Here is a 13,237-nt window from a genome sequence, read left to right on the forward strand (position 1 = left end):
GATAGAAGGAAGGAAGGAAAAAAGGAAGGAAGAAAGGAAGGAAGGAAGGGAAAGATGGATTTCTTATACAAATGTCAACACAAAAGGCAACTTTATAAAAAGACATCCATCTGCCAGGCACTGGTGGTGGTACCTGCAATCTTAGCTATTTAAGAGGCTGAGATGTGAGGGTCACAGTCAAAGCCATCCCAGATAGGAAAGTCTCCATAAGACTCTGATCTCAAATTAACCACCAAAAATCCAGAAGCAGAGTTATGACCCATGTGGTAGAGCACTAGTCTTGAGGAAAAAAATCTCAGGGACAACACTCACACCCAAGAGTTTAAGCCTCAGGATCGGCACCAAAAACAAACCCACATACAATATCTACCTTGGTGTTGATCAATTACCAAAACATTCCCTGTTCTCCATACAACTAATTCTTAAAAACTATAGTCTTAGGATACTTATACCCTTAACACTCTAAACAATCTCAGAACACTTTTACTTGCTTCTATAAATCTACTATATTTCCATCTGGTGGAGGCTGATCAGAATTTACTAACCAGATCCTGGCAAGTATGAGCTTCATTTACAGCTTTTGCTCATTCTTGTGGTGAAAACACACCTGCTACAGCAGATTTCAAGCTACTATTAAACAAGCTATTGAAAAAGCCGGGTGCTGGTGGCGCATGCCTGTAATCCTAGCTACTCAGAAGGCTGAGATCTGAGGATCATGGTTCAAAGCCAGCTTGGGCAGGGAAGTCCGTGAGACTCTTATCTCCAATAAACCACTAGAAAACCAGAAGTGGCACTGTGGTTCCAGTAGTAGAGCACTTGCCTTGAGCTGAAGAGCGCAGGGACAGCGCCCAAGCCCAGATTTCAAGCCCATGACTGACAAAAAACAACAACAACAACAACAAATAAACAAGCTATTGGACACTATGTCAGAAAAAAAAAGATGTAGGGGCTGGGAAGGTGGCTCAGTGGTAGAGTGCTTGCCTTGCAAGCCAAAGGCCCTGGGTTCAATTCCTCAGCACCACATAAGCAAAAAGAAAAAAAAGTCGGAAGTGGCGCTGTGGCTCAAGTGGTAGAGTGCTAGCCTTGAGCTGAAGAGCTGAGGGACAGCGCCCAGGCCCAGAGTTCAGGCCCCACAACCAGACCCGAAAAAAAAAAGAAAAAAAAGATGTACATTGCTGCTTCCTGCCAGCCACTATAAGCAGTCTGATTTTCTCTTTTGATAAATGCCCTATTAGAAATTAAAATGGAGACAAATATTCATTTAGAAATAAATATAAAACCCACTACATACTTACATAAATGACATCTTATTGAAAATAACAATTACATCCTCCAAAACAATTTATTTCAAGTGGCTTTATTTTTATACCTTTACAAAATTCTGTGAATGACTAGCTTAACAGAAGTCAGCCAGACTCTCTCTCTCTCTCTTTTGGTCATGGGTCTGAACTCTGGGCCTGGGTGCTGTCCTTCAGTTCTTCAGCTCAAAGCTAGTGCTCTACCACTCCAGCCACAGTGCTACTTAGGGCTTTTTCTGTTTATGTGGTGCTGAGGAATTGAACCCAGGGCCTCACGCTTGCAAGGCAAGCACTCTACCACTGAGCCATTTTCCCAGCCCTTCTTCTTTCTTTCTTTTTAATCAGTCGCGGGACTTGAACTTGACCTGCATGCTGTCCCTAAGCTCTTTTTGCTCAAGGCTAGTGCTCCTACCACTTTTGAGCCATAGTGCCACTTCTGGTTTTCTGGTGGTTAACTGAAGACAAGAGTCTTGTGATTTTTCCTGCCCAGGCTGGCTTTGAACCATTATTCTCAGATCTCACCCTCCTGAGTAGCTAGGATTACAGGCATGAGCCATAGGTGCCCATCTGCCAGATTCTTATATTCACTTATACAATGACTCTGTTGAGCGTCTGTGTTCATTGTATAAGAAAATGGGACTACACTTCAGACATTTTCTTTATTTTGTGCTGGTCCTAAGGCTTGAACACAGTGCCTGGGCACTGTCCCTGAGCCTTTTTTTCTCAAGACTAGCATTCTACCACTTGAGCCATAGCTCCACTTCCAGCTTTTTGGTGGTTAATTAGAGATAAGTGTCTCACAGACCTTCCTGCCCTGCCTGGCTGTGAACCATGATCTTCAGATCTCAGCTTCTTGAGTAGCTAGGATTATAGGCAGAAGCCACTGGTGGTTGGCAACATATGATTTTTTTTTAAGGGGAACATTATAATTTATCAGAAACATGTGGATATATTTCTTTGCCACAGCCAAACTTTAACACTTCGCTATTTGTAAAATCATATTAGTTACATTAAAACCCACTGACTTATTGTGTGCTTTGAATGGACCTTTTACCTACAAAAGATTTTGTAACATCACACAGTAGATATTTGGAGAACATTGCCTTGCTAAATTAAGTAAACCTTCCAAATGCTTCTGGATTTTATCACACAGCTATCAGAAATCACATTCCCTAAAATCACCAATGACACATCATCAGAAAACTATACTGTCAAGATCAAAATGAAAAATGGATACAGTTTTTCTAAAATTCATATTTTCCTCTTAAAAGTTCAAATTTTAGAGCTGGACCTGGTGGCTCACCCCCACCCCCACCCCCTGTAACCTAGCTATTCAGGAGGCTGAGATCTAAAGATCACAGTTCAAAGCTAGCCTGACCAGAAAAGTCCGTGAGATTCTTATCGCCAATAAACTACCGAAAAAAGCCAAAAGTGGAGCTCTGGCTCAAGTGATAGAGGGCTAGCCTTGAGCAAAAGCAGCTCAAGGACATTACCCAGGCCCTGAGTTCAAACCCCAGGATGGACACCAAAAAAAGTTCAAATTTTGGGGCTGGGAAGGTGGCTCAGTGGTAGAGTGCTTGCCTTGCATGCATGAGGCCCTGGGTTCAATTCCTCAGCACCACATAAGCAGAAAAAGCCGGAAGTGGCCCTGAGGCTAAAGTGGTAGAGCGCTAGCCTTGAGCTGAAGAGCTGAGGGACAGCGCCCAGGCCCAGAGTTTAGGCCCCATGACCGACCAAAAAAAAAAAAAGAAGTTCAAATTTTATCATTGCTAACAGTTAGTTACAACCTCACTTGACTTGTTTTTAAGAAAAACAATCTGGGCCAGAGGTATGGCTCAAGTGGTAAAGCATCAGCAGAGCAAAAGTGAGGCCCTGAGTCCAAATCCTAGTACCAATGAATGAATAAATACATAGGTTTGGAAACAACACAATGTATCCTACACATTAGAATTCAGATGGATCTTTTCATTAAAACAAAAAATGTTTTTGAGATAGGGTCACTCTATGCAGCCAAAGCTGGCACCAAACTTGTAATTCTTCCTATGCAGGGATCACACACACACACACACACACACACACACACACACACACACACACACACACACACACACACACACACACACACACAAACCAGCTGGGTGCTAGTGGCTCATGCTTGTAATCCTAGCTACTCAGAAGTCTGAGATCTGAAGATTACAATTAGAAGCCAGCCAATCTATAGGACTCATCTCCAATTAATCACCAAAAAGTCAGAAGTGTAGCTCTAGTTACTCATATGGTAGAGTGCCAACCTTAAATAGAGTCAGTTGCCCTGAGTTCAAGCCCCATTAACAGGAAAAATAAAAAGGAAAAAAGAAACTTATACAATAAAATAATATAAGTAGATGGTCATTTATACTATTATATTTATATAATATGTAATATATGATAGTATGACAATTACCTTATTTGTAATGTAGTATTCTAAAACAGTTGTAGAAACAGGGATGAATTCTTGCCTGAAAACACTATTCTTACCAGGAGATAAAAATGTTCACTTGATGCTAGGCACCGGTACTGACACCTGTAATCCTAGCTACTCAGGAGACTAAGATCTGAGGATCACAGTTCAAAGCCAGCTGGGAAAGGAACATCTGTGAGCATTAGCCTTGAGCAAAAATGCTCAGGGATGCAAGTGCCTAGTCCTGAACTGAAGCCCCAGGACTATCAAAAAAAAAAAAAAAAGTTCACTGGAACTATAATAGGCACATTGCAGTTAGAAATAAAGAAGTCTTTTTTAGTTAATGTATAAGTGATTTAATTAGATTCTTGATAAGTTTAGATTATTATTTTGTGAGGATAAATTCCATTTTTTCTAGCAAAAACATCGCATGTAGCCTTGGAGCTGAGGAATAGCTTTGATTTTGGGTAGAATTTTTGAGTCCACAGCTTTCTGTTCAACCTTGCATTCCTCCGTAATGAAGAAGTCTTTCTTAATAGTATATCAAATATTCTCCAATACTTATTTGATCTAAGAATTTTTTTTAAATTCCAGTATATGGGAGGCTGAAGCAAGAAGATCACCAGCTAGGCCAGCCTGCAATATATAAAGCCTTGTCTCCCACAAAAAAATAAATAAAATAAAAAGGAGAGGTTGCTGGATGCTGGTGACTCAGTCCTATTCCTAGCTACTTAGGAGGCTGGGATCTGGGGATCACGGCTCAAAGCCAACTCAAGGAGGCGAGTCTGTGAAACTCTTATCTCCAATTAGCCACCAAAAAAATGAACAGGAAGTGGAGCTGTGGCTCAAGTGGTAGAGTGTTAGTTAGCCTAGCAAAAAAGCTCAGGGACAGCAACCAGGCCCTGCACACACACACACACACACACACACACACACACACACACACACACACACACACACGGTAGCAACCAGGCCCTGCACACACACACACACACACACACACACACACACACACACACACACACACACACACACACACACGGTAGAGAATTTTCAATAAGGAAAAATTTTTCACAGGAATGCACTCCATTTGTGAATTAACTCATTCTTATTCTGTCAACATTTTCCTAGAAGCTTGCCATGGTTTAGTCTAGAATAAATAGTGAGAGCCTCTGCCGTCCCATCAGAGACAGACAGAAAACAGATGGAGAAACAAATAATAATTTGGAGTAGTGCTCAGTTCTGCAAAGAAAAAAAGCAGGCTAAGGGATTGGAGAGTAACTAGACAGGCAAGTAGGGAAGGAGACTATTAGAGAAAGCCTCACAGAGAAGGGGTTATTTGCAAGAAAAGTGTAAAGGAATAGAAGGCAAAAGATATTTAGGAATACCTAAATATCTCTTTATCACATTCCAATAATCAAGTACTTGACTGATGAGAAAAGCAAGCTAAAAACAGAAAAGGTTATGTTTTAAATGTTTATAATAAGGCTTTAAGAGTGTGTAGAAAGGGGCTGGGAAGGTGGCTCAGTGATAGAGCACTTGCCTTGCATGCCTCAGGCCCTGGGTTCGATTCCTCAGCACCACATAAGCAAAAAGAAAAAAGCCGGAAGTGGCACTGTGGCTCAAGTGGTAGAGCGCTAGCCTTGAGCTGAAGAGCTGAGGGACAGCACCCAGGCCCTGAGTTCAGGCCCCACTACCGGACGCCCCCCCCCCCCCAAAAAAAAGAGTGTGTAGAAAAAAAATGTAATAGAAGTTTTAAAAAAGTGGGGCTGGGAAGGTGGCTCAGTGGTAGAGTGCTTGCCTTGCATGCATGAGGCATGCATGAGGCCCTGGGTTCAATTCCTCAGCACCACATAAGCAAAAAGAAAAAAGCCGGAAGTGGTGCTGTGGCTCAAGTGGTAGAGTGCTAGCCTTGAGCTGAAGAGCTGAGGGATAGCGCCCAGGCCCAGAGTTCAGGCCCCACGACCGGACCCCTCCCCCCCCCCCAAAAAAAAGAAGTTTTAAAAAAGTATAGAATGAGTGGGTACCAATGGTTCATGTCTTTATTCCTAGCTATCCAGGAGACTAAGATCTGAGAATCTCAATTTGAAGCCAGCCAGGGCAGACAAACTCGAGATTCATCTCCTATTAACTACCAAAACCTCAGAAGTGGAGCTATGGTTCATGGGGTAGAACACTAGTCTTGAACACAAAAGCTGAAGGACAGTGCCCAGACCCTGAGTTTAAGCCCTAGTGCCAGCACCAAAAACAAAAACAAAACAAAAAACCCAAAGTATGTAGAATGATCTTACAGTAGATATAATTTACCTTTTGTTCCAGATCCTCTGAAGAATAATCTTCTTCTATGGGATGTCTGAAACATAGGTTATGCTGATGCCACCACATCCACTGAGAACCCTATTACAGACAGTAGTAATCTGAAGAAACAGGTGAAGATGGTACACCTGACAGCCTTATTTGGCTCTGCAACTTTAAAAAAAAAGTCCTAATAATGACACTTAAGACTGGGAAAACCTCACAGTGGAGTAGCACAGCATTTGATCAGCACCTAGTGGGCCAGCTCCAGTCTGTAACTAGGTTTCCTCAGGGTGGAGTTTATGATGTCACAGTGCCCCTGGCAGTGTCACAGAGCTAAGGCCCATGTCCAAGGGACAGTTAATAAAGGAGGGATTAAAATGACATGAATTCACAATATAGCACTCAATTGCCTCAGAGACCAGCATTCCATGCTATCTAGTTTAATGTTGTGGACATTAATGAAACTCATTAATAATCTAAGTCAGATGTTGAAAGCTATCTTGATTCTGTATTAGGACACAACTCAAAAAAGGAATCTTTTTAGGGAAAAAAATAGTGTTGAAGTAATGATGCAAATATTTTAAAGTTGAAAACAGTAAACAAAATTATATGATGAATATTTGAATAAAGACATATGACATCTTATTTAAATGTGCAAAAAATTCATATTTTAGCTGGGCACTGGTGGCTCCTATCTGTAATCATAACCACTCAGGAGCTTGAGATCTGAGGATCATGGTTTGAAGCTAGCTCTGGCAGGAACGCCTATGAGACTCTTGTCTCCAATTAAGTACCAAAAAGCCAGAAGTAGTGGCTCAAGTGGTAAAATGCTAGCCTTGAGTGAATAAGCTCAGGGAAAAGTGCCCATGCCCTGAGTTCAAGCATCAAGACCAGCACGTGCATGTGCACGCACACATACACATACACACAATCTCCTATTTTGTTGTGCTAAATGAATACAAAGCAATATGAAAAACGAAATATATAGTAGTGCTTTTTTGTGTTATTATTGCTATTATTGTTTAGGTGCTGAAGATTGATTCAAGGCCTCACATATGCTAGGCAAGGGCTATATCACTGAGCTAAGTCTCCAGGTCTATTCTGGTGTCTTATTTCATTTTTTCTTTCCTTTTTTCATAGTATGGCTAGCAAACTGCAAAAGCAATGGAGTAAAATTTTACTTAACTTTACCATGAAAATATCAGTTGAAAACATTTAGAAGAGTTAGCTTAGAATAAAGAGCAGGGTGTCAATGACTCACACTTTTAACCTTATTACTTAGGAGGCTGAGATTTGAGGATTGCGGTTCAAAGCCAGCTTGGGCAGTCCCTGTGAGACTCTTATCTCTAATTAACCACTCAGAAACCAGAAATGGAGCTGTGGCTCAAAGTGGTAGAGTACAAGGCTTGAACAAAAGATCTCAGGGGCAGCGCCAAGGCTCTGAGCTTAAGTCCCACAACTGACAAGAGAAAGAAAGAAAAGAATTAGCCAGCCCAGACTTGATGGCTCATGCCTATAATCCTACCTACTCAGGAGGCTGAGATCTGAGGAGCAAGATTCAAAGCTAGCCCAGGAAGGAAAGCCTGTGAGATTTATCTCCAATTAAGCACCAAAAAAAGCAGGAAGTAGAGCTGTGGCTCAAATGGTAAGCACCCTGAGCACAAAGCTCAGGAACAGCGCCAGACCATGAGTTCAAGCCCTAGGACTGGCATTTAAAAAAATTCAGGGGCTGGGAATATGGCTTAGTGATAAAGTAGTTGCCTAGCATGCATGAAGCACTGAATTCGATTTCTCAGTACCACATACACAGAAAAAGCCAGAACTGGTGCTGTGGCTCAAATGGTAGAGTGCTAGCCTTGAGCAAAAGAAGCTCAGGGAGCCAGGCGCCGGTGGCTCATGCCTGTAATCCTAGCTACTCAGGAGGCTGAGATCTGAGGATCACGGTTCAAAGCCAGCCGGGGCAGAAAAGTCCCTCAGACTCTTTTCTCCAATTAACCACTAGAAAACCGCAGTGGCGCTGTGGCTCAGGCTGTACAGTGCTCGCCTTGAGCTGAAGAGCACAGGGATAGGGCGCCCAAACCCAGATTTCAAGCCCCACAACCGACCAAAAAAAAAAAAAAGCAGCAGCAGCAGCAGCTCAGGGAGAGTGCCCAGGCCCTGAGTTCAAGCCCCAGGACTGGCAAAAAAAACAAAAACAAAAAAGTTCATTGCCAGGCACGGGTGGCAAACACCTGCAATCATAGCTACTTAGGAGGCTGACAGCTGAGGATCTGCTAAGCCAGCCAGGAGGAGGGGGGAGAGGGGCAAAGTCCCCATGAGATTCTTATCTCCAATTAACCACTCAAAAACAAAAAACAAACAAACAAAAAAAAACGAAAGTGGCACTGTGGCTCAAGTGGTAGAGTGTTCACCTTGAGCTAAAGAGCTGAGGAACAGCGCCCAGGCCCAGAGTTCAAGCCCCATGACTGACCAAAAAACAAACAAAAAATTTGTCTAAAACTTCATATTAGCCTTAGTTTTTTTTGTTGTTGTTGTTTCTTTTTGTTTGTTTTGCTAGTCCTGAGGGCTTGAACTCAGGGCCTGAGCACTGCCCCTGTGCTTCTTTTGCTTAAGACTATCACTCTACCACTTAAGCCACAGTGCCACTTCCAGTTTTTTCTGATTATATGGTACTGAGGAATCAAACCCAGGGCTTCATGCATGCTAGGCAAGTACTGTACCACTAAGCCACATTCCTAACCCTAGGCTTAGTTTTGATGTAAGTCACTGCTTTTTTTCCCTTTTTTTAATTGTTCTAGACAAGACAGCAAGGGCCTCATACCTACTAGGGAAGTGATCTACACTGCCAATGCCCAGGGCAGCTCTTTACAGGAGGTTTTTTGTTTTTTTTTTTTTTGTCATGGTGCCTGAACTCTGGGCCTGGGCACTGTCCCTCAGCTCTTCAGCTCAAGGCTAGCACTCTACCACTTGAGCCACAGCACCACTTCTGGCTTTTTCTGCTTATGTGGTACAGAAGAATCAAACCCAGGGTCTGGGAAGGTAGCTCAGTAGTAGAGTGCTTGCCTTGCATGCATGAGGCCCTGCATTCCATTCCTCAGTACCACATAAGCAAAAAGAAAAAAGCCAGAAGTGGCGCTGTGGCTCAAGTGGTAGAGTGCTAGCTGAAGAGCTGAGGGACAGCGCCCAGGCCCAGGCCCTGAGTTCAGGCCCCACGACCGGACCCAAAAAAAAAAAAAAAAAGAATCAAACCCAGGGCCTCAAGCATGCTAGGCCAGCACCACTGAACCACCTTTCCAGGCCCACCGGAGTTCTTTTTAATTAATCTACTGAATTTTTTTCCTATCACTTTGCATAACTCTAGAGTACTGATTGACAAAAGCAACCTTTAAAAATAGTAATAGGGCTAGGAGACAATGGCTCATGCTTGTAATCCTAGTTACTCAGGAGGCTGAGATCTGAGGATTGCAGTTCAAAGCCAGCCCATGCAGGAGAGTCCGTGAAACTCTTATCTCCAATTAACCACCAGAAAACTGGAAGTGGCTCTGTGGCTCAAGTGGTAGAACACTAGCCTTGAACTGAAGAGCTCAGGGACCAAGCCCAGGCCCAGAGTTCTAGTCCCATGACTGACAAAAAAAAAAAAAAAAAAGACTGGAAATGTGGCTTAGTGGTAGAGTGCTAGCCTAGCATGCATGAAGCCCTGGGGTTCAATTCCTCATACCAGATACACAGAAAAAGCTAGAAGTGACACTGTGGCTCAAGTGGTAGAGTGCTAGCCTTGAGCAAAAAGAACCTTAGGCCCAATGCTTAGGCCCCAAGTTCAAACCCCAGGACTGGCAAAAAAAATTAAAAATTTAAAAAATAGCAATAATAGCCAGGTGCAGGTGGCTTACACCTGTAATCCTAGCTACTTTATCTGAGGATCACAGTTTAAAGCCAACTTGGACACGAAAGTTTGTGAGACTCATCTCCAATTAATTACCAGAAAACTAGAATTGACACAAACTGGTAGAAGGCTAGCCTTGAACAAAAGAACTCAGGAACACTGCCTAGGCCCAGAGTTCAGGCTCACAACCAACAAAAGGAAAATAGATTAGTAGTAATAAACTGAGTGTTGGACTCACACCTGTAATCCTATTTTCTCAGGAGGTTGAGATCTGAGGATCATGGTTAGAAGCCAGCCCAGGCAGAAAAGTCCATCCAATTCTTATTGCCAACAAACTATTCAGAAAAAATTAGAAGTGATGCTGTGGCTCAAGTGGTGTGCTGACCTTGTGCAAAAAAAAAGATCAGGTGCCCAGGCCCATATTCAAGTCCCAAGACCAGCACAAACACACAAAAAAAGTAATAATAGCTGTATGCTGGTGACTCATGCCTGTAATCCTAGCTTAGGAGGCTGATATCTGAGGATTGCAGTTCAAAGCCAGCCTAGGCAGGAAACTCTGTGAGATTTTTTTTTGGGGGGGGGAGGGGCTTGAACTCAGGGCCTGAGCGCTATCCCCTTTTCAGCTCAAGGCTAGCACTCTACCACTTGAGCTACAGTGCCACTTCCGGTTTTCTGGTAGTTTATTGGAGATAAGAGTTTCATGGACTTTTCTGACTGGGCTGGCTTGGAACAGCAATCCTCAGATCTCAGCCTCCTGAGTAGCTAGGATTACAGGCATGCTCCACTGGGCTCGGCTTATGAAAATTTTTTAATCTCTAACTACCAAAAAGCTGGAAGTGGCTCAAGTAATAGAGCAAAAGCCTTGAGCAAGCCACTCAAGGACAGCGCCCAGATCTGAATGAGTTCAAGCCCTAGGTCCACAATAAAATAATAATAATAGTAGTATTAATAATAACATCTGGAGGCATAGCTTATGTGGTAGAGCATCATCCTGGCAAGCTCAACATCCTAGATTCAAGCCTAAGTACTGAAGAAGTTAAAAAAAAAAAAAAGAAGCCGGGCGCTGGTGGCTCACGCCTGTAATCCTAGCTACTCCCGAGGCTGAGATCTGAGGATCGCGGTTCAAAGCCAGCCCGGGCAGGAGACACCGGGAGACTCCTCGGTTCAAAGCCAGCCCGGGCAGGAGACACCGGGAGACTCCTATCTCCAATAAACGACCAGAAAAAAAAACCGGAAATGGCGCTGTAGCTCAAGTGGTAGAGCGCTAGCCTTGAGCTGAAGAGCTGAGGGACAGCGCCCAGGCCCAGAGTTCAGGCCCCACGACCGGACCCCCCCAAAAAAAAAAAAAAGAGCATTAAGGCCCTGACTGAAGTATCTCTTACCTCCTTTTCTGACAGCCAGTTATCTATTTCATCTATGCAGCTCATACGGATGTGAACCTTCTGCCTACCTACTTAATAAGCTGAAATATGGAGGATTACAGTTGGAGGCCAACCTAGGCAGGGAAGTCCACTTGACTCCATCTCCAATTAATCTGCAAAATCCAAGCTGGAGTCATGGAGCAAGTGGTATAACACCAGCTAAACAAGTAACTAAGCTGAGGGCTGGGTTTTGGATGTCTGTCACTACACCCCACCAGTTTTTTTTTTTATTAATTATTGTTGTTATTATTAAGTAGTTGTACAAACAGATTACAATTCTGTAAGTCAGGTTAAGAGTACAATGCTGAAAAATGTGGAAAAATCTGAAAGTAAAAGAAAATAGAATACAATGCTTCTTGGGCAATGTTATCCCTTTCTTTATTCTCCCCATTTCCCTCCTCCCATCTATTTTTGACCAAATACTTCAAACATATAGAAAATAGAAAAGTAGCAAATCTAGGACTCTGCTATGCAGATTGAATATCATATATTTGAGAATTTTAAAAAAACACTATAAATGTAAACGGCATTTTTTCCCCAGTTCTTAGATTTGGCCTTCTCACAAATTTCTATCTCCCTTTTAATTTATTTAAAGCATCCCACCCCTGTTCTCATTTATTTGTCTTACAAATCCATCCTTCTCTACTATCTCACAAATTTCTTCAAGAATCAATACTTAAAAATTACCACATCCACTGGGCGCTGGTGGCTCATGCCTGTCATCCTAGCTACTCAGAAGGCTGAGGCCTGAGGATCATAGCTCAAAGCTTGCTGGGGCAGCAAAGTCCATGAGACTCTTATCTCCAATAAACCACTAGAAAACTGGAAGTGGCACTGTGGCTCAAGTGGTAGAGTGCTAGTCTTAAGCTAAAGAGCTCAGGGACAGTGTCCCTGGCCCAGAGTTCAAGCCTCTGACCAACAAAAACTAGACAAATAAAAAATAAAAATAAATTACCACATCCTTGCCTCTTATTTATTCTCTACCTTTTTAACACCTGCTTCCTGTCCAATGGATTCTAATTCACTTCTCATACCTCATAATCCATTGGTTCTTTTTTTCCTTGGTGTCAGTACCTAGGCTTGAATTCTGGGCCTAAAGAACTGTCCCTTGGTGTGTTTTTTTGCTCAAGGCTAGTGCTCTACCACTTAAGCCATATCTCCACTTCTGGCTTTTTGGTGGTTACTTGAAGAGTCTCAAGGACTTTCCTGCCCTAGCAGGCCTCAGGCCTCAGCCTCCTAGCCTTAGCTAGGATTACAGGTGTGGCTCTTCTCAGGTTTCTATTGCTGGCCCTCTTAGCAATTTGTCAGACTCACAAGGCTAGGCGCTGCCAGCCTGATGGTCCTTAGAATTGCAAATTACCAGCTTTAAAATGGAGAGCTAAGCTGGGCACCAGTAGCTCATGCCTGTAAGCCTACCTAGTCAGGAGGTTGAGATCTGAGGATCGTGGTTCAAAGCCAGCCTGGGCAGGAAAGTCTGTGAGACTCCTTATCTCCAATTAACCACCAGAAAACCGCAAGTGGCACTGTGGCTGAAGTTGTAAAATACTAGCCTTGATTTAGCTGAAGAGCTGAGGGACTGTACCCAGGCCCAGAGTTCAAGCACCGTGACCTACTAAAAAAATAAACAAAAATCTGGGAGTTTTTTTTGTTTTTTTTTGCCGGTCATGGAGCCTGAACTCTGGGCTTGAACACTGACCCTCAGCTCTTCAGCTCAAGGCTAGCACTCTACCACTTGAGCCACAGCACCACTTCCAGCTTTTTCTGTTATATGGTGAGGAATCGAACCCAGGCCTCATGCATGCAAGGCAAGCACTCTACCACTGAGCCACCTTCCCAGCCCCTGGGAGCTATTGTTCTGTATAAGCCTCAAAAGCCATGACATGCAGCCAGGACCTAA

The 13,237-nt window shown here is 43.2% G+C and overlaps 1 protein-coding gene across 1 annotated transcript in view; it reads right to left on the bottom strand.

Annotated features, from left to right (window-relative positions):
* Nucleotides 1–13,237, bottom strand: part of Crem (cAMP responsive element modulator) — a 93,079-nt gene that overhangs the window by 46,893 nt on the left and 32,949 nt on the right. The window contains exon 4 of the mRNA XM_042686022.1: nt 6,046–6,135. Coding sequence (XP_042541956.1) covers nt 6,046–6,135 — 90 coding nt within the window. The remainder of the gene's footprint in view (nt 1–6,045; nt 6,136–13,237) is intronic.

Source organism: Dipodomys spectabilis, unplaced genomic scaffold (genome assembly GCF_019054845.1).
Source record: "Dipodomys spectabilis isolate Male_0828 unplaced genomic scaffold, ASM1905484v1 ptg000096l, whole genome shotgun sequence".
NCBI classification, from domain to species: Eukaryota; Metazoa; Chordata; class Mammalia; order Rodentia; family Heteromyidae; genus Dipodomys; species Dipodomys spectabilis.